The sequence below is a fragment of the Hemiscyllium ocellatum genome, chromosome 20, assembly GCF_020745735.1.
Source record: "Hemiscyllium ocellatum isolate sHemOce1 chromosome 20, sHemOce1.pat.X.cur, whole genome shotgun sequence".
Lineage (NCBI taxonomy): Eukaryota > Metazoa > Chordata > Chondrichthyes > Orectolobiformes > Hemiscylliidae > Hemiscyllium > Hemiscyllium ocellatum.
In genome coordinates, this window is record NC_083420.1 from 9,412,614 (window position 1) to 9,434,720 (window position 22,107).

Sequence of the window (22,107 nt, forward strand, 5' to 3'; positions counted from 1 at the left end):
CTCACCTAGACCTTCCCCACACCTCCACTACTTGCCTTTAAACAACCGCCAAATCTCAAACATGACTACTACCCTGGATCATGAGACTGTCCCCCCTAGTGCTAGACTCCCCAACCAGGGAAAACACCCTCCCTGAATCTAGTCTGTCCTGCCATGTCAGAATGTTACAATCTTCGAATTATTTCCATTTCGAGGTGTTAATTATTGGGACCAGCACTTCAGCAGATACTGCCTGGTTTAGCTTGTGCCACCCATACAGTTGTTGGTGCAATGGGGATATCAGTCTGTGAAGCCAATACAACTAAAGCACAGGAAGCAGCAGCACTAGTATGTTTTTCACATTTGGCCAACATGTCCCATTAGATCTTTCAATTGTTTTCCCACCCATGGTCAGCATGGATGAGTTGGACCGAAGGGTGTGTTTCCACGCTATTATAGAGATTTATAATATCATGAGGAGCATGGATAAGATAAATAGACAAAAGTCTTTTCCCTGGGGTGGGGGAGTCCAGAACTAGAGGGCATAGATTTAGAGTAAGAGGGGAAATATTTAAAAGGGACCTAACAGATGATTTGTTCCAAGCAGAGGGTGGTACGTGTATGGAATGAACTGCCAGAGGAAGTGGTGGAGGCTGGTACAAATAGAACATTTTAAAAGCATCTGGATGGGTATATGAATAGGAAGGGTTTGGAGGGTATGGGCTGGGTGCTGGCAAATGAGACTAGATTAGGTTAGGATATCTGCTTGGCATGGATGAGTTGGACTGAAAGGTCTATTTTTGTGCCGTACATCTCTAAGACTCTATTTAACATTTACCTTTTATGGGCTCACGTCTTTTTTAGGAGCGAGTTTGATTGGACGAGGCTGCCATTGTAGGGGGTATCCAGCCCTGGGACCCAGCATTGGGATCCTCCTGACATTACCGCATTCCAATTTTCAGGTTCGTACCAGGCTCTGAGCCCAATTTACACACAATATTTCCACCGGCAAAAACAGCAGTGGTTCAAATTCCCAGAGTGGAAATGGAAATGATTAACACTTTTTTAAAAATAAACTTCCCTTTGCTTAATTTTACTAAATTGCGCTGACCTCGATTCAACACCTTCCATGGTCATGAAGAAGCCTTGAAGTAGTTCAATCATTACAGCAACCTTTGTGGAAACACGTGTCACCGTTACAAACCAGATGTTAAAAAAAAACCATTGCCCAATATCTTGGAACAAGGTCCTTTCTGTGCTCGGGAAATCATCACATCGACAACAAGAAAATACTTCTCTTTGAGAATGTGCTAACTGTTCATAAAAAAGGTTAAGCTCTCGCATGACTAAGTATTATTTTAAACTCAATTTTCTCAAGAATTGGATGATGCAATAAATTAGCGCAGTCGCTTTCTGACCAGGAATTGGGTTTAAACTCTGCCCAGATTCCGGAGAGACAAAATGTCCTCATTCTGCTGAATGCAAGAGTAAACCATCATAGAAGTTCCCAAATGACGGCCATAGACTAGGGAGCTGATGTCATCAATAGGAGACAGTGTGGATGCTGGAAGCCAGAGTTAATAGATGTGGAGCTGAGAAAGCACAGCAGGTCTGAAAGCACCTAAGGAGCAGGAAAGTTCAACCTTTTGGGCCCAAAACTCTTCGCCCTGATGAAACGTTGACTTTCCTGCTCCTCGGATGTTGTCTGACTTGCTGTGTTTTCCCAGCTCCACATCTATTGACTTGGGCCTGCTATGGGCGGCACAGTGGTTAGCACTGCTGCCTCACAGCACCAGAGACCCGGGTTCAATTCCCGCCTCAGGCAACTGTCTGTGTGGAGTTTGCACATTCTCCCCGTGTCTGAGTGGGTTTCCTCCCACAGTCCAAAAAATGTGCAGGTTAGGTGAATTGGCCATGCTAAATTGCCTGTAGCGTTGGGTGAAGGGGAATGGGTCTGGGTGGGTTGACCCTTCAGAGGGTCAGTGTGGACTTGTTGGGCCAAAGGGCCTGTTTCCACTCTAATCTAATCTAATCACTTACAGATTAAGGCAAGTTTAAAAGGGCGATCAGAGTCGAGTGTGGGGAACTGGAAAAGCACAGCTGGTCAGGCAGCATCTGAGGAGCAGGAAAAAAATTGATGTTTCGGGCATAAGCGCTTCATCCGGGAACTTTAACTCAATCTCTTAGATAGGAAACCCATGGAACTCAACACAATGTTGCTTTCATACAGCAGCCAATCTTACTTTCTAACTTTCAATACCAGATAGGTGAGGAAATCAGCGTTCTCCATTTTCTCAACAGTCTTTTGATGGGCAGATTTGGATAAAATGGTCTCCCACATTTATAATTAACAACTTGAACAAATCCTTCCCCTTTTCACCCTGAGCCAGAGTTATTTTTTAAACAACTCATCACATCGGAGTTTAGGTCGTACGCATTTGGCTCGAGATGATGATCTGGTAATTATCACATTGCTGTTCGGTGGAACCCTGCTGTGCACAATTTGCTGAAGTCAGACAGAAGTTTGAGAGAAAGTACTTAATTGGCTGTGAAATGCTTTGGCATGCCCGGATGACATGAGAGGCACCAGATTAAAATGGTGTTTTCTTTTTGTATATGAACGGGCATAAGTTACCTCTCCAAAAATGTCCCAAGTTGATATCGTGGTTGGGAAAAGAACAGGAATCCTATTGAAAACTTCCCCAAACGAAATTTAATTGTTCTAAACATTCTGAAATCTGTCCCTGTACCCTGGTCGTACAGACCTACAGCACAGAAAAAAAATCCCTTCAGCCCATTGAATCTGTACAAGTCAAAAACAAGCCCCCACCTACTCCCAGCACTTGGCCCATAGCCCTGCATGCTTTAGCATCGCAAGTAACCATCTGAATACCTCCCCGATACGAGGAGGGTTTATGCTCCACTAACCTTAAAGCAGTGGGCTCACAGATTCTCACTATCCTCCGAGTGGCAAACGTCTTTCCTCAAATGCCCTATAAACCTCTGCCCCTCACCTTAAACCAATGCCCCTTGGTCACTGATCCCTCGAGCAAGGGCCAGAGTTGCTTCCTTCCTCCCTATCTGTGCCCCTCATTATCTTACACATCTCATTATAGGAAGGATGTGGAAGCTTTAGAGAGAGGGTGCAGAGGAGATTTACCAGGATTCTGTCTTATGAAGAAAGGTTGAGGGACCTAGGGCTTTTCTCATTGGAGCAAGGAGGATGAGCGGTGACTTGATAGAGGTGTACAAGATGTTGAGAGGCCTAGATAGAGTGGATAGCCAGAGACACCTTCCCAGTGAGGAAATGGCTGTCATGATGGGGCGTAATTTTAAAAAGTGATTGGAGGAAGGTTTAGGGGAGATGTCAGAGGGACGTTCTTTACACAGACTGTGGTGGATGCGTGGAATGCACTGCCAGCAGTGGCTGTGGAGTCAGGGCCATTTATACAACTCTTGGATAGGCACATGGATGATAATACAGTGAAACGTATGTAGGTTAGTTTTGTCTTAGAGTAGGATAAAAGGCTGCAACAACATTGAGGGCCAATGGGCCTGTACTGTGCTGTAGTTTTTTACGGTTGATGTTCAGTCATATCCCACCTCAATCTCCTCTGCTCAAAAGGAAAACAAGCCCGGTCAGTCCAATTTCTCTTCATAACTGAAATTCTGGTAAATCTCCTCGGCACCCTCTCCAGTGTTATCCTCTCCCTTGTTATAGTGTGGATTCCAAACTGCACATAATAATCCGGCTGTGGTGTAGTCCGGACTGGAGGGGAGGCACAGCGAGAACTGGAGGCCAGTGCGGACTCAGCTGGAAGGACAGTACTTCTGAAATTTTTATTTTTTTATTCTTCTAATTGGTTCCTAAACTTTTGTACTTGGATACAATTTGTACCTAAGATGGTGCAAAAGTGTGTCATGCGGGACCTTTTATTTCTTTGCTTTTTCTGATTTATTCCTGACTACCTTGCTACCAAAGATGGCGCTGTAAGTGTCAACTTTGTAAACTTTTCACCTTACTCATGTGAGTACATGCGACCTAATTCTAACTGCACTTTTGTACAGTTTCAGCATAACATCCCTGTCCTCAGCACACAAGGTCAGACACTGGTACTTAAACAAGGTGTCTGAAATTCTTAAATTACTGCTTCTAACAATTGAGGTACATTAAACATGCATCATAACTTGAACATAACATCAACATACACAAAATCCACAAGTCTGTTTAAACCAGTTTTATTCAGTATGTGGATAAAATGATACTTTAATCCAATGTGCAGACTCACACCGGAGATGTCATTATTGTCAATTTTCTTCCCCACTCTCCTCTGCCTTTCTCTTGAATGCACCTCACTGTTGCTAGGTTACAGTGCCAATACATGGTAGGTACCTTGTCTGAGTTGAAAATGTGTTGCTGGTCAAAGCACAGCAGGCCAGGCAGCATCTCAGGAATAGGGAATTCGACGTTTCGAGCATAAGCCCTTCATCAGGGCACCCCGTGCTGGCCTCCTACCCGCCCTCGACCTCTTTATAGCCAACTGCCGCCGTGACATTAACCGACTCAACCTGTCCACCCCCCTCACCCACTCCAACCTCTCACCCTCAGAACGTGCAGCCCTCCACTCCCTCCGCTCCAATCCCAACCTCACCATCAAACCCGCAGACAAGGGAAGCGCGGTGGTAGTTTGGCGCACTGACCTTTATACCGCTGAGGCCAAACGCCAGCTCGCGGATGCCTCCTCTTATCGCCCCCTTGACCACGACCCCACCTCCCACCACCAAACCATCATCTCCCAGACCATCCAGGACCTCATCACCTCAGGGGATCTCCCATCCACCGCCTCCAACCTCATAGTCCCACAATCCCGCACCGCCCGTTTCTACCTCCTGCCCAAAATCCACAAACCTGCCTGCCCCGGCCAAAAAAAAAACATTCCTGATGAAGGGCTTATGCTCGAAACGTCGAATTCCCTATTCCTGAGATGCTGCCTGGCCTGCTATGCTTTGACCAGCAACACATTTTCAGCTGTGATCTCCAGCATCTGCAGACCTCATTTTTTACCTTGTCCGAGTACCTCTTCTGCCTGTCCAATGGGAGCTGGTGATCAGAGAGACCATTGCCAATGCATTCCTAAGCTCCTCCAGTGTGTGCACACTTCAGAACTTCCCCATGTTTCCAATTTCCAAATCAATGTGAATTTCCTAAACACCGACAAGATATGTCTTGCAGGTTTGAGACGAAGCCAAGGTGACATCTATCATGTGATTGGTGTGCCTCAGTGACATGCAGCTCCATAAATCCAATAACACGGAGATAAATTTCAAAAGTCATGGAATTAAACAGAGGCACATCAGTGTGGAACACACTGTAGACTGAAAAGTTTAGCTCGAGCACATTCTCTGTAATTTTCAGTTTGCGATGGTTTGCTGTTCGGCTTTACATTTTACACACAATGTTCCCTCAAAGCTCTGAGGGTCCATGCACACTGGTCACCGCGCAATGCCATTTGCAGCATTGATTTCCAATCCTGGAACAGGATCTCAGACGTCACGTGGGCTCAGTGGTTAGCACTGCTGCTTCACAGCGCCAGGGACCGGGGTTCAATACCAACTCCACCCAGACTGTCTCCCTGTGTCTGTGTGGGTTTCCTCTGAGTGCTCCAGTTTCCTCCCACAGTCCAAAGATGTGCAGGGCAGGTGAATTGGCCATGCTAAATTGTCCCATAGTTTTCAGGGATGTACATGGTAGATGCATTAGTAATAGGGTAAGGAAATGGGTCTGGGTGGGATACTCTTTGGAGGGTTGGGTGGACTTGTTGGGCCAAATGGCCTGATTCTATGATTCCAAGTCCATACAAAAGAAAAGAAATCTGAGCAATATGCTGCTTACATGCTATGCATATTATAAATATTAAAGGGCGTTATGATGAGATTGAGACACCCAAGAGTGGAATGTGCTATGTGGAGATAAGGTGAATTTTATTGCACTCTCTAAAACATTCAAGTTGAAATATTTTAGAATGTACTTTCACAAACATTATGAATAAAGTATATGTAAGGAAAACAAATTCAGATGTGAACCTTCACAGGTCACAGGAGCTGCGTCTGTCTTTGTAAATGTGGTTTCGGTTTGGAGGGATGACAAGAATATGGGTGAGAGAGATTGGGTCAGAGAATTTGTGGGTCTACATTTGCAGCAGGCTTGCCTCACTGGTGTATTGAAACATTCAGAAGCGAACTTGGTGATACAAATAAATCACCTCTCTCAAAGGGCCTGAAACACTTTACACTGCCTCAGAATCTACACAGAGATCAGTGAACTCAGGGTAGCTGCAGGACAACATTTAGATGGACAATGAAATGATTACGTGGCTTTGGGAAAAGCATTTGCTATTGTGACTAAGAACTAGCCACGTCAGGGCTTCCCCTGGTAACGTACACCACAGAGATTCAGAACTGATCAGGAACCAGTTTAATTAAGTTCTTAATTAAATGGTCACAGTAATGAAATGTCAAAGACTCAGTTAACATATGGGGAAGATTTGGGGGCTTTCTCAATGGATGCAAAGCACATTATATTGGTTTAGCACTCACTCTTACTCTGTGTCTTTTCTTGTTAAACAACTAGGAGAAAGTGAGGACTGCAGATGCTGGAGGTCAGAGTCAAAAAATGCGTTGCTGGAAAAGCACAGCAGGTCAGGCAGCATCCGAGGAGCAGGAGAGTCAACGTTTCAGGCATAAGCCCTTTATCAGGAATGTGGAGGGGGAAGAGGGCTGAGAGATAAATAGGAGGGTGGGGAACTCTCAACTTTGAGTACAAGCATGCAACCACTTCACTCCAACAGGTGTGGATGCTTTTAGTCAGATAACCGAGCTACTTTCTCAGTGACACATATTTAAATTCTAGTTCACAAAGAGTTAAACAACATGTAGAAGTCCGACAGGTTTCAACACCCTCTTTTAGTATGTTGTGGTGGACACACCCAATGCATTTTTTGCATGGTTTGTATGCCTGGCCCCTCCCCTAAAAAGAGCTTTATAAACATGTACAAATTATATATCACAATTGGGTCTTCAAAAGCATGGAAATTTTCAGACTATACTTTATGCAGAATGTTATAACAGGTGCAAGGGATGCAATGAGGTTCCCCTAAAGTAGCAACAACTGAAGTTTTATTTAATGGCGTTAAATTTTAATCTGGCTATCAAGGTGCAATCCAAGAGAACTGAGCAAGATTATTCTGGCTAAATCCATTCTGGAAAATGGCATTGTTTTCCATATGGATTAGGAGCAGGGAGTAGGCCACTCTGCCCCTTGAGCCTGTTCTGCCATTCAGTAAAGGTTCTGATTACTTCACCTTCCCACCTAACTCCTGTCCCCCTCTGCCCTTAACCTTAAAAAAAAATTCAAGAGCTTTGCTCCCACCACTTTGAGGGTAGAGAGCGCCAGAGGAGTTTTATTTTCCCTCACTATTGTTTTGGGACATCAGGAAACTTGTATTAAAAAAGACTAGGTTCAAAGGTTTTTTATTTATCCACAGCCCCTGCAACAAGAGCGAACTAATGTGGCCGAGTTACATTATGAAGAAACAACTTACTTCCCAGCTGTGTGTCTCTTAGATAGAGTCTACTTGGCAGGGATGTCCTTCACAAAGTAGCCATGACGTGGAGATGCCGGTGTTGGACTGAGGTGGACAAAGGTAAAAATCCTGATGAAGGGCTTATGCCTGAAATGTGAATTCTCCTGCTCCTCGGATGCTACCTGACCTGCTGTGCTTTTCCAGCACCGTACTCTCGACTCTGATCTCCAGTATCTGCAGACCTCACTTTCGCAAAGTTAAAAATCACGCAACACCAGGTTATAGTCCAACAGGTTTATTTGGAAGCACTAGCTTTCGGAGCACTGCTCCTTGATCAGATATACTCCATGAGGTTCAGGGTGGAACATCAATCCTTGAACAAGGAGATCAGCCTCTTCAAAACCTGAGGACTTTTAAATCCCTGAGATCTGTGCGCAACTTATACGCCTGCTAGTCATTTCGATACAGGAGGTGAGAAAAGGTCAAGAGTTTATGGACAGATTGAAAGAGGATAAGATTAATGCTATTTTTTGTCAAAGTACTAACAAATATTGACTGACCAAGCCTTTTCTATTCAGCTAACTCCCAGGTGATCTGCAAACTGAAGACTGCTTTCTGTAATCGACTTATGTTGATACTCTGGGATTGAAAGCATGATGCAGCACTGTGGCTGAGTGGTTAGCACTGCTGCCTCACAGCTCCAAGGACCTGGGTTCAATTCCTGCCTTTGTTGACTGTCTGTGTAAACTCCACACATTCTCCCTGTGCCTGCATGGGTTTGCTCTAGTTTCCTCCCACAATCCAACAGTGTGCAGGTTAGGTGAACTGGCCAGGAGAAATTGCCCATAGTGTCTAGGGACATGTAGGCTAGGTGCATTAGTCAGGGGTAAATATGAGTGGTATGGGAATGGGTCTGGGTGGGATAGTCTTTGGAGGTCTTGTTGGGCCAAATGGCCTGTTTCCACATTGTAGGGTTTCTATGATGATGCAGTGAGGACTAGGAGGGGTTTTGAGGTTAGAAGATGTTGTTATGCATGGAGTGCCTAAGAATAGTGATTAGGAGAGGGCAATACACAAGACTGATCCATGAACTGTACATCTCTACTATTCCTCTCCCATGCCTTCATTTTGAAAGTGCCAATCAATCTTCAGTAATTTCCTGCTTATGGTGGGGGAGGACTTCCAGAACTTACGGCCCAGGTCCAGTCACTGATGACTGAGTCTCAAAACCAGGAGGTGCTCAAGTGGTTGGAGTTGGAGCTGGAGGGTTGCTGAGGCTGGGGAAAGTGACACAGGTTGGGAGGCGTAGGGAGAGATCTTTAAAATGGAGCCGCTGCCAGACTGGGAGCCAGTGTAGTGTGTCACGGGTCTGGGACAGACTGATTCATTTCGGGCCCCTTTCACAGGGATCACAACAAACCTCAGGAATAGCTGGGAAAACTCCAGCGGTCTGGCATCGTCCAAGGAAAGAAAGCAAAGTTAACATACATTTCAGGTCCAGTGACCCTTCTTCCAAAGAACAGCTACTTTAGCAGAAACATAACGAAACTAAGCTCAGAGACGTGGGTCACGTTATTAAGTTTTCCAGAATAATATTGCTATTGTAAAATACCCAACATTTGCTGGATATTACACAGTGTTAAATAACTGTGGTATTTTCTGACTGCTCCCTGTGATCATTAGCCTGCCTGGTTAAAATTCTATGTTTGCCACTTTTTTAAAAATTTTGAATACAAGTATTGAAAATATGGAGAACAAAATAGTTTCTTTGTTCAAGAACACTGTGACAGCACAAAACGCCTCATCTTCCACCCTGGGTTCAATGTGGATCTCAGCAGTTTCCTCATTTCCCATCCCCCCCACTTATTCCAGATCCAACCTTCCAACACGACACCACTCTCTTGAACTGTCCATCTTCCTTCCCAACTATCCGCTACACTCTTCTCTCTGACCTATCTCCATCACCCCACCCCCATCTTCATCCACCTATCACACTCTCAGTTACCTTCCTCCCAGCCCCACCCCCTTCCCATTTATCTCTCAGCAGCTCCCACCCCCCCTGCTTGGCCCACACGCCCTCATTCTTCCTGAAGGGCTTATGCCTGAAATGTTGATTCTCCTGCTCCTCGGATGCTGCCTGACCTGCTGTGCTTTTCCAGCACCTTGCTCTCGACTCTGATCTCCAGCATCTGCAGTCCTCACTTTCTCTGTGTAGACATCAAGGCTCGAATTGGCTGATATAACTGGATGAGACAGGTGACATTTTCTTAATTATTTCCTGTGTGTCACTACTTGGTGCCTACTGAACGGAGTGGCTTGCCCGCTAATCCAGAGGGCAATTAAAGAGTTATATGTAGGCTAGACCCAGTAAAGGCAACAGATTTCTCTCCCTTAAAAAGGACATTATGAAAATCCATCTGGTTCACCAATCAGTAAAATTAAATACCTATCAGAGTTGGCATGATCAACGTTAGCTTTATGATCCAGGTTTATTAATGGAATTTCACCAACTATCACAGCAGGATTTGAACCCATGTACCTACAGCAATAACCTGGATCTCTGGATTGCTGGTCCAGCAATAAGACTCCGAGAGATAGGAACAGTAGACCATTCAGCCCCTTGAACTTGCCATTCAAGACTGATCCCTCACTTCTACTTGTCTTTCTTTCTCTCCCTCTCTCCTTCCTTTAAATATCTACAAGGACTCTGCACGCCCCACCCCTCCCCCCACCCTCCAAGCTGTCTGTGGTGAGGACTCCCAAAGATTCATTGTGCCACCACCCTCAGGTTCAGTGAGCTGTTGATGAAGATTGAAGGTGTCAAAGTTGACAGGGATGAGATCAGAGTCGACAGAGCGGTGCTGGAAAAGCACAGCAGGTCAGGCAGCATCCAAGGAGCAGGAGAGTCGATGTTTCAGGCACAAGCCCTTCATCAGCCCCTCCCCCCAGCTTATCCCAGTCCCAATCCTCCAACTCAGCACCACCCTCATGACCTGTCCATCTTCCATCCCACCTATCCACCCTCCTCGCCGACCTCTCACCTTCACCCCCTCCTCCATTTACCTAGCACATTCTCAGCTACTTTTCCCCCCAGCCCCAGCCCCCTCCCATTTATCTCTCAGCAGCCCCCACCCCCCCTGCTTGGCCCAGACACCCTCATTCCTGATGAAAGGCTTATGCCCGAAATGTCAATTCTCCTGCTCCTCGGATGCTGCCTGACCTGCTGTGCTTTTCCAGCACCACACTCTCGATCTCTGATCTCCAACATCTGCAGACCTCACTTTCTCCAGGATGATAGCAGACCATGAAAACTGGCTCACAACAAATTTCCAACTAATCACAGTTACTATTTCTTCACAGGAAGCTCCCTGCAGGTTTGGGCTGTATCTTCACAGCTAAAGGCTGCTTTTAGAACTTCCACTTCAATGAATTTACACTGCAGTGACTCTGGGTGACTATAAAAGCTACAGAGACATTTCGACCTAGATTACTGAAACCGAATTCTTCCAGACCACAGTGTGAAACCAGTGAAATGTTGGTTCCTAGTCAATGTTGCTGGATCAAAATTTCAAACTCCCTCCCTAACAGCATTGTGGGTTTATCTGCATCAAATGGACTACAGCGGTTCAAGAAGGCAGCACCTTCTCAAGAGCTACTAGGAACGGGCAATAAATGCAGGGCTGGCCAAGCAACATCCCACATCCCGTACATGAATAACTCTAGCAGAACCATCAGAACTTAGCCCAATTTCTGGACAGCTTTCCTCCTCCAGAAATACCTGATGTTCAAAAGTAATTGGCCTTTATTTATGAATTGGAGATGCCGGTGTTGGACTGGGGTGTACAAAGTTAAAAAATCACAACACCAGGTTATAGTCCAACAGGTTTAATTGGAAGCACTAGCTTTCGGAGCGACCTCCTTCATCACTACCACCTGATGAAGTAGCGATTCTCCGAAAGCTAGTGTGCTTCCAATTAAACCTTTTGGACTATAACCTGGTGTGTTGGCCTTTATTTAGGCGTCTTCAATGCCTAGGAAGTTTTTTTTATTTTAAAAATAAATCTTAGGCTAATATGTCACAAGGTAACCTAATACATATACGACTTCTCAAACTGTAGTCACACAAGCCATGGTTTTCACTTGTGAAAGTGAATGTTTTCACAAGTCTGACTGCTTGTAGTTTAGGCATTTAGTTGCAACACTTGATTCTTTAATTAATGGTCACACTGTCTTCTGGCTGCAAATGAAAACCACCATTTATAATGGTCCAGAGACTCATCATGGCATTCAATGTGCTGCTCAGGTGACTCCAGACTTAGATCATGGATCACCAGCCATTACTGATCCCCCTAGTCTGAGGAAGGCTCAGTCAACCAGAAACATTAACTCTGCTTTCTCTCTACAGATGCTGCCAGGCCTGCTGAGATTTTCCATCAATTTGCCTTTATGTTGCTGCACTCTGTTCAAGTCTCCAAACCGTATCAGTCTCCAGCAGGCACCTCAAAACCCTGGAGAGGTACCAGCAGCCAGTCTCTCCCAAGATCCTCCAAATTTGATGGCAGGAAAGGGCAGTCCAACAGCAGTGTCCTCTCCCAACTCAACACGCTCAGCATCAAGGCACTAATCTCTCAAAACCCGCTCACCTGGGTGGGGCTGTCACTCAGAAGTCTGAATCCAGAGTCCCAAAGCAACTGTTTTTCTCAGAGTTTGGTGGTGGCAGGAGGATGATGGTTTAGGGATGTCCCCACTGCCACCTGAAGAGATCAAACATCCCTTGCTGACGCATGGGAGACCCTTGTCTTGTGAGTGACCAAAATGAAGAAGGTTGACTTGGGAAGGCAGCGCGCATATCGATGGATGTTGTTGGAAGGTGCAGAGGTACAATTGTGGCATTGGAGGAGGTGCACAAACTCCCAAAATAGCCCAGGTGGCCAGCACTTCAAGTGTTACCTGCCTCAAGAGTGGCAGAGTCAGGGGATCAGGCATTGGACTCATTAGCCATTTCGGAATTCATCAAATGGGGAGGGAATGGTCTAGTGGTCTTATCATTGGACTGTTAATCCAGAGACCCAGATGATGTTCTGGGGACCTGGGTTCAAATCCTGCCATGGCAGATGGTGAAATTTGAATTCAATGAAAAAATAAAATCAGAAATTAAGAGTTTAATGATGACCATGAATCCATTGTCAATTGTCAAAAAAAACTCATCTGGTTCACTGATATCCTTTAGGGAAGAAAATTGCCATCAGTACCTGGTCTGGCCTACATGTAACTCCAGAGCAACAGCAATGGGGTTGACTCTTCAGTGCTCTCTGGGGCAATTAGGGATGGACAATAAATGCTGCCAAGCCAGTGAATGAATACAGAGAAAAGAATGATATGGTAGCAATTATATCCAAGCAGTAGAGAAGATGCCCCTAATTGGTGTGCTCACATTCAAATGTTCATTTTATATTAAAACATCATTAAGTTGGTTAAGGTGTCATTTGGAACTTAAAGGAATGGCTCCAAAGAGGTTTCTCGATAGGGCACATTAACTGCATGAACCACCTTGGCCGATTCTCCCCCCTTTAGAGATCTGTTAAACCTCCAGGTGAATCTGCAAAGGCTTCCCTTCACAGTCACAGTAGATGTCAGGGGCGGTACAATGCACATGTTTTAGCGTCTGTTATAGCTGAGATCTTTGAAAGCATGGTGAAGGACTATCCTATTTCTTCAGCGCAAACTCAGTTCCAATAAACATGTGCACAGCCACGTTTGGAAATTAGTGACCTCCGCATCTAACATCAGATGCTTTACTCCATCACAGTGTTAGGACACAGAAGCAGGCCCATTGTGATTGTATCAGTTCTTCAAATAAGCATTGTCACCTAGTGCTAGTTACCGTAATTATCGCACCACTCCCCACCTCTTCCTCCGCTACATTGATGACTGCATTGGCGCCACCTCGTGCTCCCGCGAGGAGGTTGAGCAATTCACCAACTTCACCAACACATTCCACCCTGACCTTAAATTTACCTGGACCATCTCTGACACCTCCCTCCCCTTCCTGGACCCCTCCATCTCCATTAATGACGACCGACTTGACACTGACACTTTTTTACAAACCCACCGACTCCCACAGCCACCTGGATTACACCTCTTCCCACTCTACCTCCTGCAAAAATGCCATCCCGTATTCCCAATTCCTTCGCCTCCGTCGTATCTGCTCCCAGGAGGACCAGTTCCACCACAGAACACACCAGATGGCCTCCTTCTTTAGAGACCGCAATTTCCCTTCCCACATGGTTAAAGGTGCCCTCCAACACATCTCGTCCACATCCCTCACCTCTGCCCTCAGACCCCACCCCTCCAACCGTAACAAGGACTGAACGCCCCGGTGCTCACCTTCCACCCTACAAATCTTCGCATAAACCAAATCATCCGCCGACATTTCCGTCACCTCCAAACAGATCCCACCACCAGGGATATATTTCCCTCCCCACCCCTTCCTGCCTTCTGCAAAGACCATTCCCTCCGTGACTACCTGGTCAGGTCCACGCCCCCCTACAACCCACCCTCCCATCCTGGCACCTTCCCCTGCCACCACAGGAATTGCAAAACCTGTGCCCACACCTCCTCCCTCACCTCCATCCAAGGCCCTAAAGGAGCCTTCCACATCTAAAGTTTTACCTGCACATCCACTAATATTATTTATTGTATCTGTTGCTCCCGATGCGGTCTCCTCTACATTGGGGAGACTGGGCGCCTCCTAGCACAGCGTTTTAGGGAACATCTCCAGGACACCAGCACCAATCAACCACACCGCCCCGTGGCCCAACATTTCAACTCCCCCTCCCACTCTGCCGAGGACATGGAGGTCCTGGGCCTCCTTCACCGCCGCTCCCTCACCACCAGACGCCTGGAGGAAGAACGCCTCATCTTCCGCCTCGGAACACTTCAACCCCAGGGCATCAATGTGGACTTCAACAGTTTCCTCATTTTCCCTTACCCCACCTCACCCTACTTCCAGCTCAGCACTGACCCCATGACTTGGCCGGACTTGTCCTACCTGCCTATCTCCTTTTCCACCTATCCACTCCACCCTCTCCTCCCTGACCTATCACCTTCATCCCCTTCCCCACTCACCCATTGTACTCTATACTATTTTCTCCCCACCCCCACCCTCCTCTAGCTTATCTCTCCACCTTTCAGGCTCACTGCCTTTATTCCTGATGAAGGGCTTTGCCCGAAACGTCAATTTTCCTGCTCCTTGCATGCTGCCTGAACTGCTGTGCTCTTCCAGCACCACTAATCCAGAATCTTTACCCACATCCTTGTAAACTATTTCTATCCAAATAACTATCCAATACCCTCTTGAATGCCTCAATTGAACTTGCCTCCAGCATTTTCAGGCAGTGTATTCCACACCCAAACTACTCGCTGAGTCCAAATGTTTTTTTTCTCACATTACCCTCTCCTGTTTTGCACATCACTTTAAGTCTCTTGCTCTTCATCTTTTTACAAGCGGGAACAGCTTCTCCTCTATTCAGTCCACTTGTCTTCAAGAAAAGTAACACGTTTTGAAATTACTACCTTCATTGGCTATAAAGTGCTTCAAGACATCCTGAAGTCATGAAAGATGCTAAATGAATGCAATAGTTTTGAAGATTTATTCAGTTAGAATCACCATCTGGGGTTTAGCACAATTAATTATAGAATCATAGAGCTGTACAGCATGGAAACAGACCCTTTGGTTCAACTCATCCATGCCAACCAATATCCTAAACTAATCTAGTCCCATTTGCCAGCACTTGGCCCATATCCCTCTAAACCCTTCCTATTCATATACCCATCCAGATGCCTTTTAAATGCTGTAATTGTACCAGCCTCCATCACTTCCTCTGGCAGCTCATTCCATACACGTACCATCCTCTGTGTGAAAACATTGCCCCTTCGTTCCCTTTTGAATCTTTCCCCTCTCACCCTGAACCCATGGCCTCGGTTTCTGGACTCCCCAGCCCAGGGAAAAGACGTTGTGCGTCATTACTATTAGAATGACAGAACTTTTTATCCTGCAATTTCTAAACCATGATCAAAGGGCTGAGAATTTTGATGCATTTTTAACTTGTACTGAGTTATATCACTGACTCCGAATGACTTGGGTCTCAGACGAGTGACAGCTGAGCTGATCAGCATTTGTTGTTACGCTAGCGTTCCCGTTAATCATAAACAGAATTAATTTGGGTGGAATTTGACTGTTTGGGATTCCAGTTAATGATAACACAAGATTCTGTGAAAACTGTTAGAATTTAACTCAGCCCATGCTGTGCGGTAACCCATTTGCTGGAATGACGATGAAATTGCTGACTTGTCTTGTACTTAAAGCTTCCTTACCACGTAGTTACTTTGAAAGACCCTCGTTTGGTGTTAAAACATTAACCCTCAATACAGCCACTTCAAAAGAAATCCCCAGCAAAGTGCACCTTGCCTATCCAAATATTGGTGAGATGGGCTGTTGCGGTACACACGATGAATAGGAGTGGAACGACCAGATCCGAAGTGAATGTGGTGACAACATTTATTAACTACAATGGGGCTTTGGCTGAAACAGTGATGTTTTGCATCAGTTTCAATGCTTCAGGCATTGAGATAGAATGTGGTGGAACCAGTGCAACCTCATGGAATACATTACAACCATTGTCTCCCAACGGTGGGCCATGCCCTAAGCTTGATGGTTTTGACAGAGGAGGACATGATTCCATCCACAAACATCTAATCTGATCAAAATAGAACTTTTTCAAAGGTACTCTAGCCTGATTGTCAAAGCTGCATATAAACTTATGAATGAAACACTTCATTAGATTCTTGTGTGTCAAGTGAACCACCTGATGAAGGACCAGCGACTGAAAGCTAGTGCTTCCAAATAAACCTACTGGACTGTAACCTGGTGTTGTGCGATTTTTAACTTCCTGATGAAGGGCTCTTGCCCGATATGTCAGTTTTCCTGCCCCTCGGATGCTGCCTGACCTGCTGTGCTTTTCCAGCGCCACACTCTCGACTCTGGTCTCTAGCATCTGCAATCCTCCTGATTTTTAATTTTACCCACCCCAGTCCAACACCGGCACCTCCACATAAAGTCACAACGGAGACAGCCATACAAGCAGACGAATGAACATAGGAACATGCGGCAACAACAAATCAAAACTAAAGTATAGTGAAAAGTTTTGTTTTGCATTTAGTGCAGACAGTTCATATCGTATAAGGACATACAAAGCAGTGGGTGAGTGAACACAGCGAGGTATACAAATGTCACAGCTGCACAGAAGGTGTCCAAAAACCAAGATGAACATTAGATTTGAAAGTTGAGGGGGTCCATTCAGCAGGAGAAAATACGGACTGCAGATGTTAGAGTCCGAGTCAAAAAGTGCAGGGCACTGGAAAAGTACAGCAGGTCAGGCAGCATCCGAGGAACAGGAGAATCGATGTTTCGGCCATAAGCCCTACATTAGGAATGTCTGCAGTCTAACAATAGCGGGGAAGAAGCTGTTCTTGAACTTGTTGGTATCTTCTTCCTGACAGAAGAGGTTGGTGACCGGGGCGGGAGTTAACGAACAAGGAGAAAAAGTAGGCCACTTGGCCCTTTCAGCCTGCTCCACAAGATCACGGCTTCTTGGATTTTAAGCTCGAGTGTACATTCCTTGGTCATCAAGAATCTGTCATCCTCTACCTGAAAAATATTTGAAGTTTCTGCATCCAATGTCTTTTGAGGCGAAGAATTCCAAATATGCACAAACCTCAGAGAAAAACAAAAAAGTTTCCTCGTCTTTGTCTTGAATGGGTGACTCCTTATTTGTAAGCTACAACCCTTAGTTCCAAATTCTCCCACGAGAGGAAACAGCCTTTTTCCATCATTCAGCACAGCGTCTCAATTGAGGAGAAAGTTCTGTCTGCAGTTACATAAGGTGGAGTCTTGCTGAGGCCTCAGACATCTTCCCCGCAATCTGAAGAGCTGACGAGGGTTGGGGTGGGTGGGGGGAGGTGCTCTTCCTCGTTTTGATGGTCTGTGGGATGGGGTGGGGGGTGGTGGTGCGAGGTGAGAGGGTTGGACCCACCATGGTAGCTCCCTTTACCCTACCCACCCCACCCCACCACCCCACCACCCCCTGATGTCCAGCCCCTTGACCAGGATTGCTTGGAGCTTGCTAAAATCCAGTTGGTGGGTTGAGATTCCAAAGTGGCCTTCAAACATAAGGATCTAAGAATGAAAATATCAACCGTAGGCCTTACCAGGCTGAACATACGTCTGGAAGAGCACAGCAGGTCAGGCAGCATCCAAAGAACAGGACTCTCCTGCTCCTTGGATGCTGCCTGGCCAGCTGTGTTTTTCCAGCGCCACACTCCTGACTCTGATCTCCAGCATTTGCAGTCCTCACTTTCACCTCCAGAACATAGATCTGGTGGAGGTGAGAAGGGTCCTTCCCACCTCCAAATTTGTCACTCCCTGTACCCAAAGCTTCTATCCATAGCTTGGAGCAGGAGGGTGCTGGTGGACAAATCTCCCTGTAGATTCCTTACTCTGATTTGGAATCTGTAGTCCCACATCAAGCTGCTTTTAGTCTTTACAACCCCAGTCTTTCCCCATAAAACTCCGTGCCTCGTTCCAGGGATGTAACCGCACTCTGAACTCTGATTATTTGCCTCACATTCTTACGCTTTACACTTATCAGTGTGGAATCCAATCTGTTTATTATTCATTAATTAGGCCAATCGAGCTTATTGCACTGTGGGAAACACCTTTGCTATTATATCTAGTATGTCATCTTGTGGGGTGGTATCAATCATTTAAACCTGTCACTTAAAAAAAAGAAGACAGCAGTGCTAACATGATCAAGGGACTTTAATGGGTGCCATTGGAATCCAATTTGACATTATCAAGTTTTAAGACCATAACATGTAGGAGCAGATACAGGCCATTCAGCCCTTCCAGTCTGTTCAATAAGATAATGGCTGATTTATTCATTCTCAACTCCACTTTCCTGCCTTCTCCCCATAACCCTCGATTCTTTTACCGATTAAAAAATTGTTTTATCTCGGCCTTGAATATACTTAGGAGAATAAATGAGGACTGTAGATACTGGAGATCACAGTTGAAGAGTGTGGTGCTGGAAAGCACAGCAGGTTAGGCAGCATCTGAGGAGCAGGAGAATCAACATTTTGGGCATAAGCCCTTCATCAGCCCCACTTATCCCAGTTCTAAGCTCCCAACTCGGCACCGCCCTCCTGACGTGTCCATCATCCTTCCCACCTATCCACTCCATCCTCCTCTCCGACCTCTCACTTTCACCCCCACCTTCATCCACCTATCACATTCTCAGCTACCTTCCCCCCCAGCCCCACTCTTCCTCCCATTTATCTCTCAGCCCTCCCCCCTCCCTCACAAACCTCATTCCTGATGAAAGGCTTATTCCCGAAACATTGATTCTTCTGCTCCTCGGATGCAGCCTGACCGGCTGTGCGTTTCCAGCACCACACTCTTGAATATACCTCGCATCCCAATCATCACCATCCCATTAATTCCATCTAATCTGTTACCATCTTTTAAATGCAGCCAGCGTTTTGGGGACAGCATCTAACAACTCTTGTGAAATCCAACAAGATAGTAACCACCATGTCACTTACACCCAAGAGACCATAAGAAATAGGAACTGGAGTAGGCCATGCAGCTCTTCAAACCTGCTCTGCTGTTCGAAAGGATCACAGCCGAATCAACAATCATCATGTCCACTTTCCTGCCTTTCCCCAGAACCACTGATTTCCCAACTGATCGAGTTAGATGGATTCTATCTATCCAGCTCAGCCTACAATATTCCCAAGGACTCTGTGCAAGGTGCTAACTACTCGTTGTATTTCCACACTGACTAACTTTCCATTTATCTCCTTTGAACAGAAACAACTCACGATACAGCAGTTCTAATGTAAAGGTATCCCACGGGCAATTAAATTCAAACATTAATAGCATTCCTCAACATATTCAGCTTTTAGCATTTTGAAATATTCCCTTATTAAATTAACCTAGGAATTTGTCCATTGTTTTTGCTCCCCAGAAATTAATAATATCATAAAACTTGCAAACAACACACGATCTATCAGAATTTGCAATTCAACTTGTCCCAGTGCAGAACTTTGCACTCTACACAATGATAATAACATTGTTGGGAAAAAAAAGACATTTTGTCAAATCTGTTTATCTCGCACTCATCAGGCCTGTCTTGATCATGAAACAGAGTGATACCAACATCGTGGGTTCAATTCCCACTTTGGCTCATCTGCCTTCTCAATTTCACTCCTTGTCTGAGGCATAATGACCCTTGGGTCAAACCACCAGCAGTAGCCCCTCTGTAATGAAAGAAGATGACTATGGCAACTTTACCTTTTATTTCTTGGTAGCCATGATATGGGCGGGTGCTGCAGGTGGAACTAGATTGGGTTGGGATATCTGGTTGGCATGGACAAGTTAGACCGAAGGGTCTGTTTCTATGCTGTACATTTCTATGACTCTATTTGGAGGTGCCAGTGTTGGACTGGGATGGACAAGTTAAAAGTCGCACAAGACCAGGTTATAGCACAACAGGTTTATTTAAAAGTACAAGCTTACAGTAGCTATCTGATGAAGGAATAGTACTCCAAAAGCTTGTACTTTCAAATAAACCTGTTGCACTGTAACCTGGCATTGTGTGATTTTTATCTTTTATTTCTTGTGTATTATCCTGACGAGTGCAAGACAAAACTTTGACAAACATGTCTTTTTTCTCAGTGATACTCAAGTGCTATGCAACCAAATGGTTGCTTATCATGGTCTTAATGTTTACAAAATGCTTCCCACCTCAGCCAGAGGGCAAATGAATTGCTTTAACCCAAATGCCTAGGAGACAAAACCTCCCACGTTTGTGATAGTTTAATCCCTAAGTGGGACAGCGCGACCGTCAGTCTGTCAAAATGTGTGTACCATACCAAAGTTTTTGATCCCAAATAAACTAACCTTCCTGCTGGGAACAATAAAAGATTGCACCCTCAAAGCTGCAGAATTTGTGATGAAATATCGAAAAGCAAAACCAGAAAATGGCGCAAGTACAGCTTTTTTTTTGGCAACATTTAAATGAGAGCCTTCGCTTGCATTCGAACGAAAGGTCCCACCCAAAGCATTAACCTGCAGATGCCTTTCCAATACTGACAGATGCATTGGCAGAATTTTGTTTCAGGTTTCTGATATCCTGCACCTGTATTCCTCTCCTTTTATCCTGGGAAACACAGCTGCGCGTCAGAAAGCAGAGGTAATTCAACATGTCAGCTTTACCCTGGAGTACTTTTTAAATTTTGTGGTTATGTTTGCAGCTCATCCATCGGCCCATGTACAGTGAGGCTGGTTTTTTGTTAAGCAAAACAGCAACAATACCAACCTGACTACTGAACTAGTCAGAGGGACGGAGATTTAAATGCTCTCATCTGTTAGCCTCCATTCTGTTATCAAAAACTTATAATGTTTTGGTTGGGGATTATTAATTTGTAGTGTGCAGAGGATTAAACTCCACCCATCTCAATAAATCACTGGGAAATGTACAACGCTGATGGGAATAGATCAGAGAATTGTTGTGTAATAATCTAAAAAAAAGTTTAAAATAAGCAATAAGCCATCAGTCCATATCAATTAGTGCTTCATCTACAGTATGAACAGCAGATTGATGACCTGAAGTATGCTTGTCAAACATACACTTTGCAAAGTCCTTTTAACATTTTGTACTGGAGATTAAAACATGTTAAGTCAGAGTTTTAAATCTCAGCACCACAGCCTTTTATGTTGTTCTTTGCTGCTTTAAACAGACTTCTTAAAGTTACCTCAGGTAACACACCCTGCCCTTCAGAGCTTGAAAGCAATTTTTTAATTAAGGAAGCCAAAAGCAGATCAAAGACATTTTTTTAAACTTAATAAGGAATTTTTTTTGTTGGATTATATGACAAGGTCCTCGAAAGGCATGTAAAACATTGAACGTACTATGAGTAAAATGCGTTTCTAAAATAAACTGCACAATTACAAATAAATAGGACACTTACTTGGTTTTGGGGGGAGTTACGTTCTTGGGTTTCTTTTTAAACATCTTGGCAGTCCCTGGAGTTGCTAATGATAAAATCCTTATCCTCCAAATAGACGGGATTTCTTCTCTCTCTCTGATGGGTTGACAAAGAGACAGCACTGACTTTTTATCCCGAGTAACACTGCAGAGTGTGTCAAGTGTATGAGACAGTGAGATACACACACAGCTACTGACCTCACCTGTTGCCTCTCGACACTATCTACCTGAGACTCCCAGCAGCAGATTGACGGGAGCTGCCACTCAAGACCCGCCCACCGCCTCACCATCCCTGTGCTTTCCCATTGGCCGACCTTCCGTGGTTGCACGGCAACCAGCTTTAATTGGCAGTCCTCGGCCACGCCCCCCCCACCTTGCTGTTGCTATTGGTGGCTGGATGGGTCCTGCCCAGCTCTTACCTGATGCTCAGGTAGGCC

General features: G+C 45.3%; 1 protein-coding gene across 1 annotated transcript in view; it reads right to left on the minus strand.

Moving 5' to 3' along the window:
* The window catches only part of ppl (periplakin), an 81,509-nt gene extending 59,617 nt beyond the window's left edge, over positions 1 to 21,892 (minus strand). The window contains exon 1 of the mRNA XM_060840489.1: positions 21,654 to 21,892. Within this exon, the coding sequence (XP_060696472.1) occupies positions 21,654 to 21,697 (44 nt within the window). The 5' untranslated portion in view covers positions 21,698 to 21,892. The remainder of the gene's footprint in view (positions 1 to 21,653) is intronic.
* Positions 21,893 to 22,107: the final 215 nt, after the last annotated feature.